Source organism: Stenella coeruleoalba (assembly GCF_951394435.1).
Source record: "Stenella coeruleoalba genome assembly, chromosome: 18".
NCBI classification, from domain to species: Eukaryota; Metazoa; Chordata; class Mammalia; order Artiodactyla; family Delphinidae; genus Stenella; species Stenella coeruleoalba.
In genome coordinates, this window is record NC_137164.1 from 66321541 (window position 1) to 66341317 (window position 19777).

The following is a 19777-nucleotide window of genomic DNA, read 5'->3' on the forward strand; positions in this document are numbered from 1 at the left end:
AAAAAAAACTCCCACTGCTAGTGTGAGTGTAAACGGGTGAAGCTATCCTGAACAACATGGTAGTGTAGGGGTGGGAACTGGCATATCTGGGGGGGGCCTGCCCCAAGCCCCATCAGTTGTATTAATAAGTGTCCTACTCCAGAGTGCTGCACAAGTAAATCATACGAAAAGATACTCAAAATCCTAAGTCATTACAGAAAATGCAAATTCAAACCCTAATGGGATACCATTACACACCTGCTAAAATGGCTAACCTGAAAAAACTGACAATACCAAGTGTTGACGGGAATGTAAACTGACACAGACACTGGAGAATTAACCAGCAGCCCTACGTCTAGGTGTTTACCCTGGGGAAATGAAAACTTACGTCCATACAAAAACTGCACGTGAATGTTAATAACATTATTCATCACCGCCAAAATACGGAGACAAACCAAGTGCCCTTCAATAGTTAATATAGTATATAATATACTATAGTATTATATATATATACACAATACATATTATATGTTGTATATATATACAATAGTATATATAGTAGGTATATATTCCTACAATACACCATTTGCCAATAAGAAGGAACAAACATTTGAAACATGCACGGATCCCAAACACATTATGCTAACTGAAAGAAGACAGTAACAAAAGGTGTGTGATTCCACTTATATGACATTCTAGAAAAGGGAAAACCACAGGGACAGAAAACAGATCAGTGGTTGCCAGGGACTGAGGGTGTGGGGAGAGAGATGGTCAGGAGTTCTTTGGGATGTTGGGATTGTTCTGTATCCTGCATGTGCTGGTGGTTTTAAGAATCTACATATGCGTTAAAGTGTGCAGAACTGTAAGAATTATACACCTCAGAAAGTTAATTTTACTGTGCGCAAATTTTAAATAATTATGTGGGAGGAAAAAATAAACTCATACATAGTACATAAACAACGTTTTATCTACTCAAGACACACATATTCAAAGACATATCAAAACGTGTCCTACAAAAGAGAAGGGTGGTAGGGATGAAGGATGAAATAATAAAAAACAATAAAACTGACCAAAACAGAAGAAGCTTACATAGATCGATGATGATGGTGCCACAAACTGAAAAATATGAAAACACAGCTCAACTCTCCCTTATCTGATGTCCATAAATGGCAAAGGGGAAAAGAAATACAATGAGAAAATAACACTTGACTTAACGGAACAGGCCACTTGATTGGCTGGGCGGTCGGTTCAAAGCCCAGAGGGGCTGTAGGAAGCAGAGCTGTGCTTTAGCACCAAGAGTAACACACCAGGCTTAAAACAACAACAAAAAACTGAAGATACACACGGGGTTAAAAAAAAAAAAAAAAAAAAAAAAAAAGCCAGGTATCAACACCTCGCTTGTCTTTTTTTTTTTTCCATTAATGCTACTCTAATGACCAAGGCCAAAAATGAAAAACAGATTGTTACTTCTGACCTTGGTCATCCATCAGTTTTCGAGAAAACAATGCCAACGGCTAGCCATAAGGGCCTCCAGGTATACAGCTCCACTCCCAATGTCAAGCAACGTCCTAGGGAATATTAACTCTGCAGTAAGCGCAGCGTTCAGGGAGAATCACACTTCCCATCAAGACACCCTGCAGTGAGGGAATGTTCCCTCTCACTGTGGTGAACTGCACCCCTAGGAAAGGAGGCCGGCGTTGTTTTCTACTGCTTTACTCAAGGAAGCTGAGTTTCGGATGAGCACTAGACAGAAAGCATCACGGTCAATATCTAGGCGAACAATCCTCACCGTTATGTTCGGAGGACTCCTCACAGCCTTTGTTCTATCTTACATCCGAACAAAGGTACCCCGGAGAAGCATCTTTCGGATCCACTACCCCCAAAATGCTGTCCGGGGTTTCTTGTGAGCCTGGCACACAAGGCTGCGCGGCTTTGAGCAAAACAAAATCACTGTCCAAGTTTGGACACATGCTACTCACAGCGCTCGCAAAGCTCACACTTGCTCTGGCCGCAAAAACTGCGTGGGAGTAACCAAGGTCTCTGAGACTGTTGTCTTCAATACTCTTGGGGCTATTCCAAGCACCCCCAAGGCCAGCCCTGGAAACATTGTTCCTTCTATATTCTGGGACCAAAGACCACCATCCATTCCACAAGCAGCACTGTGAGCATCTGGGCTGGTGATTCTTTGTAGCAGGACGTGTAGTGGCATCCCTGGTCGCTACGGGGTGACCTACAGGGTGCCGGCAGCACCCCAGCCCCGCCCCGTCGTGACAACTGAAAATGTCTCCAGACACGGCCACCTGTACCTTCAGTGCAGGAGGGTACACGTGGGGCAGTCAGAAGAGGCACAGAGAGGTACCGGTACTACGTTTAGGTGGCTTGGCCACAAAGTCACATGCTCCTGTCACAACCCCAGATCTGCCTTCTCCATACGGCACAGCCCGCCTTTCTCCTCTGCCCTCTACACTGGGCATCTTGACCCCGGTTCAGTTAAGCTGCGATCACCGTTCCACGTGCACGACACCATTAGTACCTGATTGTCTTCATCTCAAGGAGGACGTGCCAGGCTCTATCTTCGGGAATAGGAAAGAAGTGAACGAGACAGGACCTGTGAGCTTTTGGAAGAAGCCCTGAGGCAAAGGAGAGTCCACACACACCAGGCACATATCTCAACTCAACTGCTTCCCAAGACCAATAACCCATCTATATTCCTCACCGTTGTCTAAAACCAGAGGTCAATACAAGAGCAGGATTTGCCATGGGGCAGTCAGGAGGAAGGTGAGTGAAGATAAATTCAGACAATGTACCTTAAGAGATATGTTCATTTTCATGTGGCTACACGAGTCATTCTTCTCTGAGCGATAACGAGATCATGAAATCATAACACAATATGCGCAAGGGAAAGAGTATAGTTTTGTCTGGTTTTTTTGGGCTATGAAGCATAAGAGGCTGATTATATGCTGTTGCCCAAGCTAGGATGCTTCTGAAAGTAAAGAGTCAGCTATTTTAATAGTCATGCTGGGGCAAGAAGTGAACACAGGGGGTGGATGGTAACCCTCTGAGGAGCCCCATTCACAAAGACACCAGCCATTTATATAAATATTTTTTCACTTCTTTCCCTAAGCGTAAAATGGTTGGGACTTCTGTTTCATCAGGAACTACTACTTTCCCTTTGGGGAAGGAAGGCAAGGGGAAAAAGAGCAAATCAGAAGTCCAAAGAACATAACTTTAAAAAATTACCCCCAAATGTCTAATGTACATAACACACACCGTAGCAGAATCATCTGTACTTACATACAACGCTAAAACACACAAAGGGACTTTCCTGTATTCGTTTTCTGGTGAATCCAATTGGTAAAACTACCCTAAAAGTTTTTAGCAACTGAAGAAAAACTTACTCTTAAGTCAAGGATCTGAACCCACTATTGGACAACTACTCACTCAACGGACATGTTTCCTTAATAGCGAAACTACAACAAAAATGACTAGGACAAGTAAAGGTTTGATAAACAGTTTTGTTTTGTTTTGTTTTGCCTTGTACCTGATTTGCTTTGGTGAAACTGGCCTGATGTTTGAGAGTATTAAATAATTTATTATAAAAGAAAATGATAACCCTAATTTTTAGTGTGCTAATAATGTTTTTACAACTCATAAATTTTGAGTTAGTTGGCAAAATAACTTTTCCCTTAATTTAAAAAAAATTCTTAAATTAGCACTTACTAAAAATCCCCTAACATGCCAGGCACTTTACCTATCTGATCTCAATCTTTATAGTAATCCTGTAAGATAAGTATATTTATCTGCATTTTGTCCTTGAGGAAGTCTGCAGCTTGAGAAACATCCAGACAGTTAAGTAACTGTACTAGGATCCAAACTAAAATCCTGGCTTATAACTCTAAGTGAATCTCAAAGTAGAGATTCTAAGAGGCAGGCAATCTCCCCAAGACAAAAAAAAACCTTAAGAGCTGTGCTGCTGAATGGAATGAGTAGCTCTTGTGAATGCTGCTTAAAAAGAAATCAGGGGCTTCCCTGGTGGCACAGTGGTTGAGAGTCCGCCTGCCGATGCAGGGGACACGGGTTCGTGCCCCGGTCCGGGAAGATCCCACATGCCGTGGAGAGGCTGGGCCCGTGAGCCATGGCCACTGAGCCTGTGCATCCGGAGCCTGTGCTCCACAGCGGGAGAGGCCACAGCGGTGAGAGGCCCACGTACCGCAAAAAAAAAAAAAAAGAAAGAAATCAGGCTCAGACGCCTCTATAGCACCTCACTGTCCACTGTTACAATCTTATCATGTCTTCACTGCCTAACTTAAAAATAAAACCAAAAAAGTCTCTCTCTCTCTCTCCCCTGCACACCACCCCACCCTCTACGGTTTCACTGTGACCTTGTAGATGGTATTTTTGCAGTAAAAAAAGCTCCAGTGGTATAATGGTTGGGATACGAAGGCTTCTGGTTAATATTCTAGCTGGTTTAATTTCCCCAAAATTAAACAAACTACAGCAAATGAAGCTCTTCTATGGCATGTGATAATCTTCAAGACCTTTCCGGCCCTCAGCTTCATCAATACAAACCTAAGTTTTCACTGTTGCACTATTCCCCCTCCTCCCTGAATTGTCAGTTGTTGTTTCTGTTTTTACTATTTCGGGAAGAAACATGCTACACAGCAACTCTGTAATTCGATTATAGCTACACAGTCAAAACTCACGCCCCTCTCCTGATCTTCAGTAACATTCAGTATATTTAGACCACTTATCTATTGTTTTCAATTTCTCCTTCTGGAGTACAGGATTGAAACGAAAACGTAATTATGAGATCTTCTAATGCAAATCCAGCGAAGGAGAAACCAGTTTCTGCTCATTTCCTCTTTACCCAGTCTTGTTGTGTAGAAGTCCCTTAACACAAGGTGAAATCCTGAGGCCCCCTCCCCCATCACCACCTAAAGAACTAAAACGACCAGCTCTGAAAGCTATGGGGAGTTTTAGAAGGGCAGTAAAAACCACACAAGGCACAGTAATTTTCAACTTTGTGTCAAAAGACCCATTCATCTTACACGTCAATTTAATTTGTATCTTACTTGACAGTTTGGACCGTATTGATTAAACCTCATAATGCTACCAAGATGACGGGAGAACAGCCTCTGGCTCATGATGGAGGGTCTTCCTCTGGGCCAAGGCATCTCATGCAACTTCTCTCACACCAAGAACGGGCAGAACGTCGGGTCTGGATTCTTGTCCGGCTCAACGTACGGTAGTTACTAGTACTGTTTAACAACAGCAGTCCACGTGTTTTCATCAAATTTGACAGAAAGGCTTAAGAAATTAAGGGCAGCTTTTCCTGACGGTGGTATTATTCCTGGCATTCCTGAGGCAGTTACCTTTTCTGAAGGACAATCTGCCTGGTAAAATACATAAAGCACTACAGACAACATTATCGCAGCTCTTCATCCCACCTGAGGACAGTCAGTGGAGAAAGTCGCCCCAGCGGTCACTCCACCCACCTCGTGCGGAGAAAGGGGCCTTGGGAAGGACCGTCTAGCTCAGCCCCAAGCCCGTCTGCTCTGCTGCGCAGCGCACGATAGGACGGCAGTTCCCAGCCCCTCTTCGTTAGGTGCGGCCGCGTGGCCGAGCCTGGCCGGGGGTTGTGAGCAGAAACGAGGGGCCCTGTGTCCTGGCCTGGGTATACGAGAGCTTCCCTCAGGGGCCTCCAATTTCGCCCCCATGCTGACTGAAGGCAGCTGAGCACACCCATGTGTGGAGTAAGGAAGGCAGAGCCGCAAGACAGAAGGAACTAGGTTCCTGAGTAACTGCTTGGAGGAAAACCACCCATGGATCAGGGCTATGAGTGAGCAAGAAATAAACTTCTATCATATTGAGCCACTAAAAACCTAGGGTGTTTATGCCAGCAACTGACGTTGGTTAACTAAATAAATGCACTGGCCCGCTACAGAACAAGGTTACATGAGCAACTCAGGAAAGACAGGACATACCAGATGGAATCTCTAGATACGTACAGCCAAGGTGACACCGCATTTGGCCACAATGAAGCAATCACCTCGCCATGCAGTAAAAAATTCCGCTGAGGAGCCCAGGCTGAAGGAGACACCTGCAAACCACTGATCCTGAACTTCCGCGGCAGTCAGATATTAGCTGGTGTACGTCAGCAAGGATCTGTGAGGATCTTCCACGCTTCCTTTGCCAAAACTACCATAATTCATATTAAAATCCAACATGCCACATGGAACCTGACTCTGAATTCACTATGCTGACGTCACTTCACAAAGGGTAACTGATACGGTAGACAGAGTTCAAGTCGAGTCTCTTCAGCTGTTGAGTTTTTCCTCAACGGAAGTTTAACATAAAGAAGACCTCTGCTTGCCCTATGGAAGTCACAGGTGCTCTCCTCTTGGATCATGGATATGACAAAGCTTACCGTGCTCCCCTCTTTGCCTGGTCAAGACCCAAGCTGCATGCTCCCCCCTCACAGTAACACTCCCGGCTACCGTGGGCTACCCTCTCTCCTCCTTGCTTCCACCTCAGTGCACACGTCCTCCACTACAAGGTAATGTCAGAGATAAATGTGAATAAATAAACCCAATCAATTAAGGAAGGAAATGAACACTCCCCAAGTACCCACTACATGCCAGGTACTTTCACGTACTCAGTTCTATTTAATCTTTGCAACAACGAGGTGTACACCATAATTTTCCATTTTACAAATGAGGAAGTAAAGAAGTTTTAAAAAAACTCAAAGTCCAGGACAACTGACTCCGAAACTTATTCTTCCCCTTTCAAAATGCTGCATTTGACCTCTGACATACTGCCATTCTTTAGGCAATTGAAAAAACATAGAATTACCATCCAATTTTTATTTCCTTTAAATATTCATTTTAGTGAATCAACAGTTCTCGAATATTCCACCCTCCCACTTACACCTTATTATTACATTTCCACGAAATCAAAGCCCGCACCAGCCCTCTGACACCAGAACACGTGGAGGGCTACGACATGGAGAACTGAGAGGACGGACCCAGGGCAGGAAGAGGCCTAGTCCTGCATTATCCAGGCGTATTGCTGCCTCCCTTAGGAAAAGTTCTTTCTACCTGTGAAGCTTTCATTTCCACAGAGAATTGTTTCAGAAATTTCTTCACCAATTCTTAAGATTTCCAAAACCCCATTTGAAAGATACGACATTTCTAAGTGCAGTGGAACGGGCATATGTCAAGGAACTTGAAACACAAGGGACAATCTTAAACTCTTCTAGTGGTAGAGCACAACGAGTACAACACGCTTCCACGCAGGGCTGGGAAACCGTCTTTAATACGATTCTTTCGCACTTGAAGAACTGCGTGAAGATCGAGGACAATCTGCGGTGTTGTATTATAGCTACTACTTTGTTTAAGTAATTATTTACTAACCAAGAATTCTTCAAAGTCAAATGTAGGTAAACCAGCTCACTAATCAACATTCTCAATTCTTAGCAGTTTAAAAAAAAAACAGCACTAAATTAAAACACATTTGATAACCGAAAATATCAAAAGACTAATATTCTTAGGTTGGCCTGAGTTTTTATCACAACCATGCTAAAATTAGGTGACGAGTAGTTGTCGTTATAATAGCTTAAGAAATGCACTTCTGATGACAAAGTCTCACTCAGAAATACTTTGCTTGAAAGGGAGTTTCAACATCGAACACTTTTCACCAAAAATACATTCTATTAGAGACATTTAAGATGACAGAACCTTTGACTGCGAAGGTCAGAACACTTCTCCTTCCTCTGAAAACCTGCTGTGCTATTTATCAAAGTCCTTCCCCTCTGAGGCTCGCGTCTCAGTCAGGTGCTGCATGGTGGAAAACCGCGTCTGCATCTTTAAGCCTTACCTTCAGATAGGATCCATAATATTTGGTTACGTAGGGACTGTCACACTGACTCAGCACTGTGATCTCCTGCTGAATGTCCTCTATCTCATCTTCAGCCTCTTCCAGATCAATGATTTTTATGGCGACCACTTTCTGAGTCCGATTGTCAATGCCCTTGAACACCTCGCCAAAAGAGCCCTTCCCGATTTTCTCCAGTTTGGTGAAAAGCTCTTCTGGATCTGCTTTCAGGTTCTGTAGGAGAGAAGGAAAAGAAGGGAAACGTCAGTGACTCACAGGGCTGTGACTGCTTCGTCCTTGTATTGGTAACATACATGCCACGGTCTTTCAAGGACCAATACGTTTTCCTCACTTAAGGATCAGGCTGCGGTGGCCACAGCATTCGGGACACAAAGATTTCTAAATCTCACCTGCGTGTGCACATTAGACTATGAAACACGGCAAGTGTGCAAACAAAAACAATGACCCAGCTAGATTATAAAAACTGGGGAAGGCTCCAGCTTTTGTGTAATTAAAGTAAATAGATACCAGAACACTTAGACATGCGGACTTATTGAAAAAAATCACTCTTGTCTAAGCAAAAATTCTACTTTTCTCCCCATGCTCCCCCCTCAACTCTCTTAATTCAGGTAGGTATATACTAAAACATAGGTTAACTAGTATCCTCATATGACAGGGGGGAAAAAATGTATGCCCTCACTTAATTGTTTCAGAAGAGGCCATGTCCAGCAAATACAGTCTCACGCATCTTCGCTTACAGCTACTGTCTTGGCCTAAGTATTTTAACCAGACCCAGGAAACAATAAGGAACCTGTTTTCTTTTGTCAGGTGAACATCATACCCTTGAAAATGGCTTCCAAAAGCTCTTAACCACCAACGTGATTAGCTGAAAAACACACACAGCCTACACTTCCTAGGCTTCAGCTGTAAGGACTCCAACACCCAGCCCAACAGCTCCCTGACCAGAGAGAAGTGTGAGCTGCTGGGTTCTCGATGGGCAGCACCTGTCAGCCCCAGGCGGGCGAGAGGGGTGACGCTGACACTTCGCAAGGAGAGCTAGGCACGCTGCACATCTCACTACGCTGAGCCGCTCAGGCTGCAGCCCCACGGGGCAACAGAAGGCCCGGGAGCCGCCCACCCTTCCCTGTGAAACAGCAGGGAGGAAGAGGAGGGTTGAAGGAGGAAGGACACCAGACACAGAAGAAGGACCCACAGAACATAAGGGGTCACAGACACAGAACTACGGCGATCTGGGCGGCACTGGGTTAACCGAGCCTTGTGGGCGAACCGGGCGCCCCACTAACCTGCCGTCCCAGGTGAACCCGCAGAGTGGCCAGTGGTGCTTCCGAGGAGAACTGACACCCACCAGCCCCCTTCCCACGTGAACAACGGACCCCAGTGACACAGGCGCGAACGGACACCACAGAGGCCCCGCACGAGACGGCACAGTGAACAACGTGAAAGCTCACAGGTCTCACCCATAAACGTGAGAAAAGTGAGAAATGGGGTGACCAGGAAAGGGGGACGCGAGAGGCCGCGTCCACTTCCAGCAGCTACAGCCTCTCCCGTTCTCATGCCCTTTCCCTTCTGTCCTCCCCTCCGGGGTGAGGAAGGCTGGCCCTCCTTCTCAAGGCCAATCCCAGAAGCTTCAAACCCACCTGCGCGCCCCCAGGACGCGGCTTCATCCCGACCCCCTTCTCCACGCGCCCCTCCCGCCTGTCTCTGCCCTGGGCAACACGCTGGGGTGTCTCCCGTTGAAAAACCACCACCACCTGCTGCAGGTCGCCCTCCCCGCTCACTCCTCCCCAGCGTCTCCCCCCACAAGGTCCCCACCGTCACAGTCTGGCCCCCGCCCTGGCGGCGGATCCTCCACGAGGTCGGCCCCCCGTAGCCTGCCAGTCCCCCGGCATCTACGACGCTACTCCCCACTCGTCCTCTTCCAGTCTCCCTGCCAGAAGAGTCTTCAGGCGCAGACCCGCCCGGGCTGGCCGTCATCAAGGGCAGCCACCCCGAGGCTCCAGACTTGGCCTCCTGTCTTTCTCTCCTTCTCCCCGGGGTTTGGGACCCTGTTCCCCAAACCTGGCTACTGAAGAATCACCCGGGACACTCAGAGACCCCCAAACACTCGCCCGGTCATAAAGGGTGGGGGGAGGAGGGGGTCGTGTAATCCATATTTTCAAAAGACCCCCACTGAACAGGCACCTTTGAAAACAAACTTCTAAATTACAGGGTATGTGGTAACTTCCAAACTGCTGGTGCAGTCCTTTGAGCTTTAACGCCCAGGATCCACTGCTTGCTGATACCTCCTCGGCCTGGACGCGGCAAGCTCCGCCTGTACGCACCGAACGTGTCATCTCTGCCTCGGAACTGGCCATCCTCCACGCACACGGCCTCCCTCACCACGCCGCACGCCACGCTGAGGGCATTCGGGAACCACATTTTACTCTCCTTTCCACCTGCGTGCCTGGGCACACCACTGACGGTCCCCAGGTGTCCCCTGAGCAGTAAGAAAACCACAGCCTCACACTGACCCAAAGAACACGCTGACTCAGGGAGACAGAGCGCCTGGGTGGGGGAACTGGTTGGAAGGGTTAAGGAAGAGGCAGTCAGAGCCACCTGAACTCCCATTAGCAGTGATTCTCAACTATCAGGCGCATGAGAATCATCTGGCGGGCTTATCAGACCCCCCCCCCCGCCCCCGCCCCAGGCCTGCGGCAGTGCATCTGCGGGGGAGCCAAGTATCAGCGCCCAGGTGATGCAGGTGCTGCTAGTGTGGGGATCACGCTTTGAGAAGCACTGCTTAGCAGACCCGGGGGGAGAAGCGAGGCAGCCCTGACTAGATGATATGCCGCTGAAATGAGGCTTGTTTTAGGTCAGCGGACCTGACCCCCCTGCACTGACTGCCCCACCCCCATACTGAGAAAAACAGTGGTGTTCCTTTTTGGGAGTTAATTAAAACAAAGCCAACAAGAATGTGTCCAAACCCCTACCATGCCAGAGATGAGAGTGTGGGAGATTGTTACAAAAATAATGGCCAATGAATCCCGGCTGTATCCACACCCCTTCAGCACTCCTCCAACAAGAAAGGAATAGTCTTATGTCCCCATCCCTTGAATGTGGGCTGGTCTTGTCACATGCTTTAACCCACAGAAGGTGGTGACTTCTGAGCATGGGCCTCAAAGGGCTGGGGAGGCTGGGAGTGAGCGTGCGGTGGGAGGTCCATCGCAGCCACTGCATGGATCCCCGCTGAGGCCCAGGACGTGCATGCGGCCAGCCTAGGCCACCCAGCCTGAACCCCGGCACAGGAGAGCATCCTCAAGGGAGCGCCCGGCCAAAATCCCCGTCAATCCACAGAATCTGTCTTAAACCATCAAGTCCTGGTTGGTGTGTTACTGTACCCCAGCAGAGAACTGGTACAAAAAAGGATGCCAGAAGCAGGGTGCTGCCCCGGCACAGGCCCTGACAGCACAGCCGGACAGCAGAACTGCTACGGACCATTTACTAACTGCCTCTCTGCCCCCTCTCTGAACACGATCATCTACCTCGTCTCTCCATGGGGTGTGGAGTGTGTCTTTTCAATTCACGGCTCTCTGAATCAACTGAAGCCACCCCCAAGGAGCTGCAATGCGCCCCGTCCACATCCAGCCCTGACCTGGGGCAGGCGGGCGCAGACTTGAAGGCCACTGCTGTACCCGGAGGGAAGGGCGAGACGGTTGGAGTGAAGTGTAGCCCACAGCTTGGAGGGACAGAAATCCTTGGGAGCAGCAGGCCAGCACGGACACTGTTACAACAATGGCTTTAATAAATAACCCATCCCCAAGCCCAGGCCCCTATTCAACTCTGCCTGCTGCTACCCTTGACTCTGGGCTGGCCCTGGGGTAGACACTATGCTATTTACGAGGTTAAGCCTGAGGCCCTGCAGCTTTCACCTCCATCAACACCTAAGGAGGCCTGAGCTAGCTGCTGGAGAGGAACTGCAGAGAAGAACCCAGGCCCTAGCCCCCCAGCGGGCCAACTGCAGACACGGAGAGGGGCGCCCAGCGCCCTAGCTGACCTTAGGCCAGCAGCTCTCCTGCCGACCATGGGCAGTGAGTGAGTCCAAGCGAGACCTGAGGGAAAACTCCAGGTCAACCCAAGGGTTCGTGAGAAATACTAAATCATTATTGTTTTAGGCACAAAGTTCTGGGGGGATTTGTCACCCAACAGATAACAGAATTCAATAGAGATCGCCGATCACTGCCAGACAAAAGTGTCCATTCCTGAGGGCAGGGTACAGACAGATGTTCTACACTCGGGAGAAGAGTGTTTCGTTTCAATAAATTGCCCGATTTTCCTTTTGCCGGGTCTAAAACCGCTTAGAAAACAGCTGTTTTCACTATACTGCTTTGACCATCCTCCCCAAAGCCCTTTCCCCGGCATCCACACCTGTGAAGTTAGCGCAGTTTTTCTGTCTCGCATCTGCTCAAGTGTAGTGTGGCATTCCATGCTCTTGGCCACTGTGTCACCAGCTATAAACCGGAATAAAACCCGGCCCTGGATCTGCCAAGACGGTGACGGCAGGCCCTAAGCAAGCAGGGTCCTCGCCCTTCGGCAATTCTCGCGTAAGTTCATCACCATGCACTGCAACCCCGTGCAGTGTGGTAAGGAAATCAATGCCAGAGATGACCTAGTCCGCGAAGGAACGTCAAGATTCGGCTGCCAGAATCGGTTCTCCGAGGAAAGTGGATCTCCTTGGTAGGAAAGGTACCATCCTGCCAACCATCTCGAGAATTCTCTTTTCAGAAAGGTTTAAGCTGAACCAAGCACTGGTCATCATCCAAGATTAGAAAGGCCTGCCGGCCCCTCACCCCACCCATCCCACGTGCCTGAAAGGCAACCGGCTCCTCCCGGGCAGGAGTCAGGACACGCAGAGGCTCGGCCTCCTCTGGGCAGGGGAAGGCCAGGACCCTCCCCCACCATTCCCTTCTCCTAGGGCAATGAGCTGGGGGACCAGAAGGGCGGGGCTGGATGCTACCTGCACATCCCACTACTCAGGTCTGGGACCAGTCACTAAAGAACATCACTTAGATGCCCAGCGCCACCTTCTCATTCCCGCACTGAGTCAGGAGATCACGCTCTAAGGCGGGGTGGGGGGGAGGCGGTGTGAGTCTCATGAATACGATCACTAACCTGTGTGACCCCACGAGCGACTCAACATCTAGGTCTGTGTTTCCTCCCCTGAGGGAAGGGCTGGAGAGAGAAAGAAATAACAGCAACAGAAGCATCTCTCCAGATTAACTGCCACTAAGAGTGGGAATCTGGCACCCACCAGCTGCGGGACGTGTCCCGGGCACTGTCTATAAAAGAAGGCACTCAAATACTGATGTCTCTTCTCTGCTCACGTCTCTCCCATACCCTCAAAACCTTTCCCTCCTGTGTCAAGAAACAGCCCAACTTCCCATTTGGGGGAGCCTTGAGGTTCAGGGAAAGTTTTCAGGAAATGACACGCGTGACACCTCGTTTTCCTACTTCCTGTGGCTTTGGCTTTTTCATCACCCTTTTCCTCATGACAGCTCCAGGCCATCTGTCTCTTTAAACTTTAGTCAGCTGAATTCTGAGCCTTTCTATACACTCACACCCCCTCTTGTTTATTTTTAATTTCAAGATTTAGAGAAGCCAGGGCATTTGTTACACTTAACCATCCTAAGGTCAGGATCCTTGAAACTGACCAAAATACGGAGAAGATGCATCCCCCTCAGTTCAGGGGGCCCAGGCACAGGTCTGCGCTGTGAAAATGCTCCCAAGCCCCTTCCCCATCAAGCCCAGGAAAGCCTTCGCTGGCTCAGGATCGCGGGAAGAGCTGAACAGCCAAGGGAACGTGCCCAGGGAACCTGGAATCCCCAGTTCCACAGACCTTTCTCACTAACCGTGATATGGAAGTTTCGGGGCCACAGGCTACCCCAAAGCCTGGCATCTCCCAGAAACAGGAAATGAACAGGCATGAGCACAGCAGAAGCAGCTGTCACAGTGCCATGCAGCACAGGGAAAGGGGCCCCAAGCCTCCAGGATTCCTGTTCCTCTGAGAAGCGGAAATCCAAGGGTGTGATGGCCGCTCCCTCCAACTCCCCCCGCTTCCCGAGAGATGGTCCAGAGCTGCCCAGCTGGAGCTCAGGCTTCTACAATAATTCAGCCCATTTCATAATCCTTTGAGAGAATTCATTAAAATACTTCCATGATGACTTAAGTATTTTATATTTTTAAACCTGAACAGCTATTACTGCGTTCTTTTGATCACTTCTGGCAAGGAAAAATGCACCTGGCATCACTAATCAACTTTCAAAGGTCCTCAGCTTCAGACGTACCACTCGTACAGTTACACAGACAACACGGTCTGGGCTGAAGCCAAGTTCCAGGAAAAGAAAAAGGAACTGTCTAGGTCTGCCGTGTTCTAATACTTGTGCCTTATCACATCAGCATCCCCGAAGCAACAGACAAGAGGGCACCGGGGTTCAGCCGGGTCTGGACTAGGTGTGGCCCCTCCCCTCTTGTGAACTTGGCAAGCATCCCCAGTGAAGCACAGAACTCTCCTCCTGGAGCTGAACTCGGCCTCAGAGCCCTGCCCTCCCCACCTGCCCGGGCAGAGGCCGGCACACAGGTGGGCACTACGGGCCGGCAGCTTTCCGCAGACTTGTCCTTCTGCATCGGCCCGACTCTCCCACCCAGGCTTTCCCCGTGGTCCCGCCGTTAACAGTGTTACTGTCTTCCATTCCCAAAGCTGGAAACGCCTGCACCGCAGTTGCTTTCTTGCCCCTACCTCCCAACTGTCTCTGCATGCGGCCCCCGGCCTCCCGCCTGACCCCGCCCCGCCGGCCCTCCCTCACCCACCCGCCGCGGCCACGACTACTCCTCCAGCTGCCCCGACCCCAGAGGCCCCCGCACACTCTGCGGGCAGAAAGCGGCTTCCTCGAAGCGCGTGGTTTCCCTGCACTGCCTAAAGCAGCCGGGACAACACGCCGTCTCGAGACTGAAGTCACACACGCTCGCCCTGAAGTTGAACCGCAAAGCCCCTTCCCACCTCCGCTTCCTGCTGCTCTCCCCGCTTACCCTCCCATCACCCAACTTCCTAACACTGTCTCCGAGCACCCAGGGTTACGTACCGTAATGACTCCACACGCAGTGAATTCTCCAAGAGACAGAATTGGAGGCGTGGAGAATAGACCCGTGGTTGTAGGGCGGGGCGGGGGCGACGAGTGAGGGGCAACACGGGAAGATTCCACGTGGCCGCAAAGAGCTCTGCATCCCGACTGCGGTAATTCTACTCGAACTTCTTCTGCCCCAAAGAGACCGCTATTATTTCACTGTTACAGGTGAAAAGTTCCCATTTGCTGTTTCATACCCTCTCAACCCTAAGGACTCCCTTGAGCAAAGGGAGCAGGGAGGGCTCCGGGGCTCCTCTTTGCCACAGCGTGATTTTTATGCCACTGGTTGAAACGGTATTAACATTTTACAGATGATTTTCCCCCCTGAGATTATGATTACCACTTAAGAATGTATCTTATAATCTTGCCAACCTAACCCAACAAAGAAGTGAGCAGCATGGGTGCCTGCAGTCAACACCCAGGCCCCCTTAAAAAGCAAACACTGTAATCCAAACCAAACACCCAGGGGAGGCTTCCCTGGTGGTGCAGCGGTTAGGAATCCGCCTGCCAATGCAGGGGACACGGGCTCGAGCCCTGGTCCGGGAAGATCCCACACGCTGCGGAGCAACTAGGCCCGTGCGCCACAACTATTGAGCCTGTGCTCTAGAGCCCGCGAGCCACAACTACTGAAGCCCGTGCGCCTAGAGCCCGTGCTCCGCAACAAGAGAAGCCACCGCAATGAGAAGGCCATGCACCGCAACGAAGAGTAGCCCCCGCTCGCCGCAACTAGAGAAAGCCTGCGCACGGCAACAAAGACTCAACACAGCAACAAATAAATATAAATTTTTTTAAAACTTTAAAAAAACAAAAACCCAGCCAAAGTTCAGAGCATTACGTGGAGGAAACGAGGAAAATGCAACCACAGCCCAAACAAATTATGAGACCCAGTGTGCACCAGATGCTCTTCTCTGATTCTGCAGAGTATCATTTGGGGCAGCAGCTATACAAGCCCTGGAGAGAAAAGACACTAGAAACCGCCCCCCACCCCCCAACAATAAGCTACCAAACAGAGAGATTCAATGCTGTCCTTCTGAACATTTAACTTATCGGACAAAAATTCGGGTATCTAGGCAACCATAAGCACCTGGAGTCCAAACAACACATGTTCAGATCTCAGTTCTACCAAATTACCAGCGAGTCACTGAACCACCCAGCCTGCTTCCACACCTGTAAAACGGGGTAACACTACTTACTTCTTAGATCGTTGAAGGGATAAAATCAGAACATAAAGAAAGCTCCTCGTGTGGTATCTGCTAAACAGTACGTCATTAGTAAATAGAAACCACTTTTGTTGTTGCAGTTGTTTTTTTGCGTGTGTACTTAATACTGAGCTATTCTTTCTGAAAATACTTGGTCGAGGTTGAATAGAAGCCTCTCATCTGAACTAGAAGGAGAAGTGAAACCCAGATCATGGACTCACAAACCAGCACACCCTCCACGGCACTACCTTAAAATCAGCTAAAATAACGAGGCCTTTTCTCCCTCAGGAAGGGAACAAGAAGAATTCTAGGAGGCCTGAGTGAGCGTCCTCAGAAAGAGAGAAGGAAACATCTGCAAAACTCCTAAGGTACAGAGGCCACCCCTGGTGCAGGTTAAAGAAACCACTGGCCAGGGAGGCCCAAGGGCCCTGCGGCCTGGGTGGGGTTCTAACACAAGGCTCCAGAGAGGGCACTGAGCCACAGGGATGCAATGACCCCCACCCCCCACCCCCAAGTATGAGGCTCTCAGGGCTAAGAAATGATGCTAGGAGCCATAAATAAACAGAAGATTGCACCTGTGAGAACCTTCCAAGCGTTCCATAAACCTCCCTTTTTAACCTTCCTGTAACGGTGACTACTAGATCCCTTAAAACAGAGAAGGAAAGAAGGCTCTACTCCATGGGCAGCCTCAGGAGAAGGGACTCAAGCTAGATGAGCACAAGGGATTTTAAATGGAAAAGGAAAGCCCAAGCCCAGGGAGAATTACAGCAAAGAAGGCAGGATGTGAAAAGCACAGGCCTGGGGCACACAGCACACCCCACCAGCTAGTCAAGAGGACCACATGCTTCCTGTACAGAAACACATACTTTTAGTTTGTGAAAGAGGAATCCTGTTAACTGTTTCTGAGCAGAAACTTGAGCCTAAGAGATCACCTTGCAAAACAACCTGCAGAAAGTTCGAATGCACAAGGCAGCTTCACGCTGACACCCATAAACGAGCTAGATTCGCAAAATCCTGGCCTCCCCCAGGTCACAACTTAGGTGCAGTTGGAAGCTGTGAAACTCTTTGGTCTTGGACATGGCCTGGGTGGAGTGAAGCCGTGAGAAAGATGAGCACCATTTCTGAATGCCCTCCTGAAGGAGGTGTCGTCTCCACCTTACAGTGGTTATGGGACTCGTCCAAGGACACAGCGTACCTGACAGACCCTGAAATGCAACTCAGGGCCATCTGATTCCAAAGGGCGAGCATGTTGACGACTGCCTCCCAAGTTCTAACAGCAAAACACAATAGAAAGAGCACAAAATTAAGACGCACAAGACCTGGGATTTTCCCCTGCTGTAATGCTTTGCAGCATGACCTTGAGCAAGGTCTTAACTTCTCAGTAAAGGGAACAAGGGTGCCTGAAGTGTTTATCTACCGCACAGGTTTGTCAGAGGATCAAATCAGCCCAAGTAAGTGGGGAAAGCGAGGTGCACTGCAAACCCTTTCCCAGAGCGCAGATGGCGCCTGTGTTACCTTGCAGGGCGTGCGCTCTCAGAAAGCACATCCAAGGCCAAGCGAGGTCACCTTTAAAACAGCGCTCGGCTCTGAAGACGTTTTTAGAAATCACTAAAACACTGGCCAAAACAGTTACCGAGAACGAACCACGCGTAACACAACGCAACACGGTCCTGACGAGATTAAAGCTACTGTCATGTTAGAGTGTGGCTTAACTTTACATTCCTATTTTTTTAATACAAATTATTCTTCCCATAAATATCTTTAAGCTAATTAGACGCAAATAAAATGCCCTGAAAACCTGTCTCATCGGTTTAATCTAACATTACATTTCAAGAGGCACTCTGTACTCAAACTAAAATTGGGCAATCTGTCTAATGAAGCCTATTAACCTGGAAAGGGTTTTCTCTGATTGTAACAAGTTTAAAGCTCACTCTTTCTCAGGGTCTTTCCCACACCTCCCCCACCTGAAAATCAAGCTGCCCTTTTTATAAAATACATGCAGGAATACACACACAGACACACACACACACACACACAGAGACACACACACACACAGACACACACACACACACACACACACACACAGGCCAATGCAAAGTTTATAAACAAACAGAAAAAGACCCCCAACAGGCCAAATACCCTTTATGGGGATCTGCCCAGAAACCCTCTAACCAGCAATCTGCACCGTCTAAAACCCATTCAACTCCGGAAGCAGCGCACAGAGAAACTTGGGGGCCCCCCGGGCGCCTCCCCGGCCTGCGAAGCCCCTCGCGCACTACTGCCTTTGGGGAACCGTCATGGTCATCCGTTAGCGGGCCCCCCAGACGGCCGGTGACCCCCCGCCTCCAGCAGCCAGCCACAGCCGGACACAAACAGATGACTTGGTAAGCAGGCCTCGGATCAGGACCTTCTCTCTCACCCCCAGCGCCGCCTCGGGACCCAGGGCTCCCCCTGAGGGGCAGGAAGCGAGCTGCTACGGGCCCCTCCCCAGTCTGCCCGCACCCCTCAAAGGCACCACGGATGTGGCAGCGTCTCGGCCGGGAGGAAGAAGGAACCACCCTAGGTGTCTGCCTCTCCTCAGCCTCCCGAGAAGGGAGCAAAAGCCACTGGGACGCGGGCGCGGGGGAGAGGCTGCAGCCCGCTGGGGGCCCCGCTGGGCGCAGGGGAGGCCCCAGGGCGGGAGGTCGGCGGTGCCCAGCGGGGCTGCACACCAGTCAGGACCACCTGTGCCCCAGCCCCACTCTGGACCAGCAAACCCTGAACTCGGGGGATAGCCCCAGCCCGAGCATTATTTAAGCCCACCCCCGAAGATTCCAATGGGCAGCCAAGGTTGACAGCAGGGGTCTGGTCTGGGAGGCCACCTGGCATGTTCACCTGCTTCTCTTCACCTGGGAAAATCATGTCGGAGCAGGGGACGGGGTGTCCCCCCCGCCCCGAAGCTCACATTTCTAGTCTTTTCCTCTCCAACCCCTTCCTCTCCTACCTCGCTGACCAAGGACACCCATTCTCCGCCTCTAGCCCCAAGTGTTTCACATTAACTAGTCGGCTGATTTAAGGTCTCCAAAAGAAAAACCTTTATTCGCCACATAGAGCTCTTAAATTGCAGATGCCGCCAATCATCTCAGAGCCCACAGGTTTTTCCCGTCCTCAGATCGTCCTTCAGAAGAAGTCTCACTCCTAGCTAGTTGACCAGAGGTCATTTTTAAGTGTGAGACCTAAATCCCAGGTTTACACAGAAACAGGCTTTCCTGCATATCACACCGAACCTCCTCTCACTGCGGTGGGAGCCCCTCCTGGCCTGTCTCCACGCCATCACTGCCTCTTCTAAGCAGCACTTTCAGTCTCTCACCCGCCTGCTCGCAGGTACGGGACAAATGCCCCACAATCCGGTTCAGCAAACTCACTTCCCCCATGGTATACACCTGTGTTTCAATCCACCTGAATAAATAGTCTACAATGTGTGACAAAAACAGAAGCCGTTAAATTTATGAATTTACGTCTACACCTACATACCCAAATAACTAGAAATTCTCCTACAACTCCTGTCCT

General features: G+C 49.7%; 1 protein-coding gene across 4 annotated transcripts in view; it reads right to left on the minus strand.

Annotated features, from left to right (window-relative positions):
- The window catches only part of STK24 (serine/threonine kinase 24), a 102408-nt gene that overhangs the window by 51214 nt on the left and 31417 nt on the right, over positions 1–19777 (minus strand). For 3 of the 4 annotated variants that reach the window (XM_079902750.1, XM_079902749.1, XM_079902748.1), the window contains exon 2: positions 7855–8085. In XM_079902750.1, the coding sequence (XP_079758876.1) occupies positions 7855–8085 (231 nt within the window). Of the gene's footprint in view, positions 1–7854; positions 8086–19777 lie in introns of those variants that run through there. The other variant, XM_079902751.1, reaches the window with a different exon arrangement.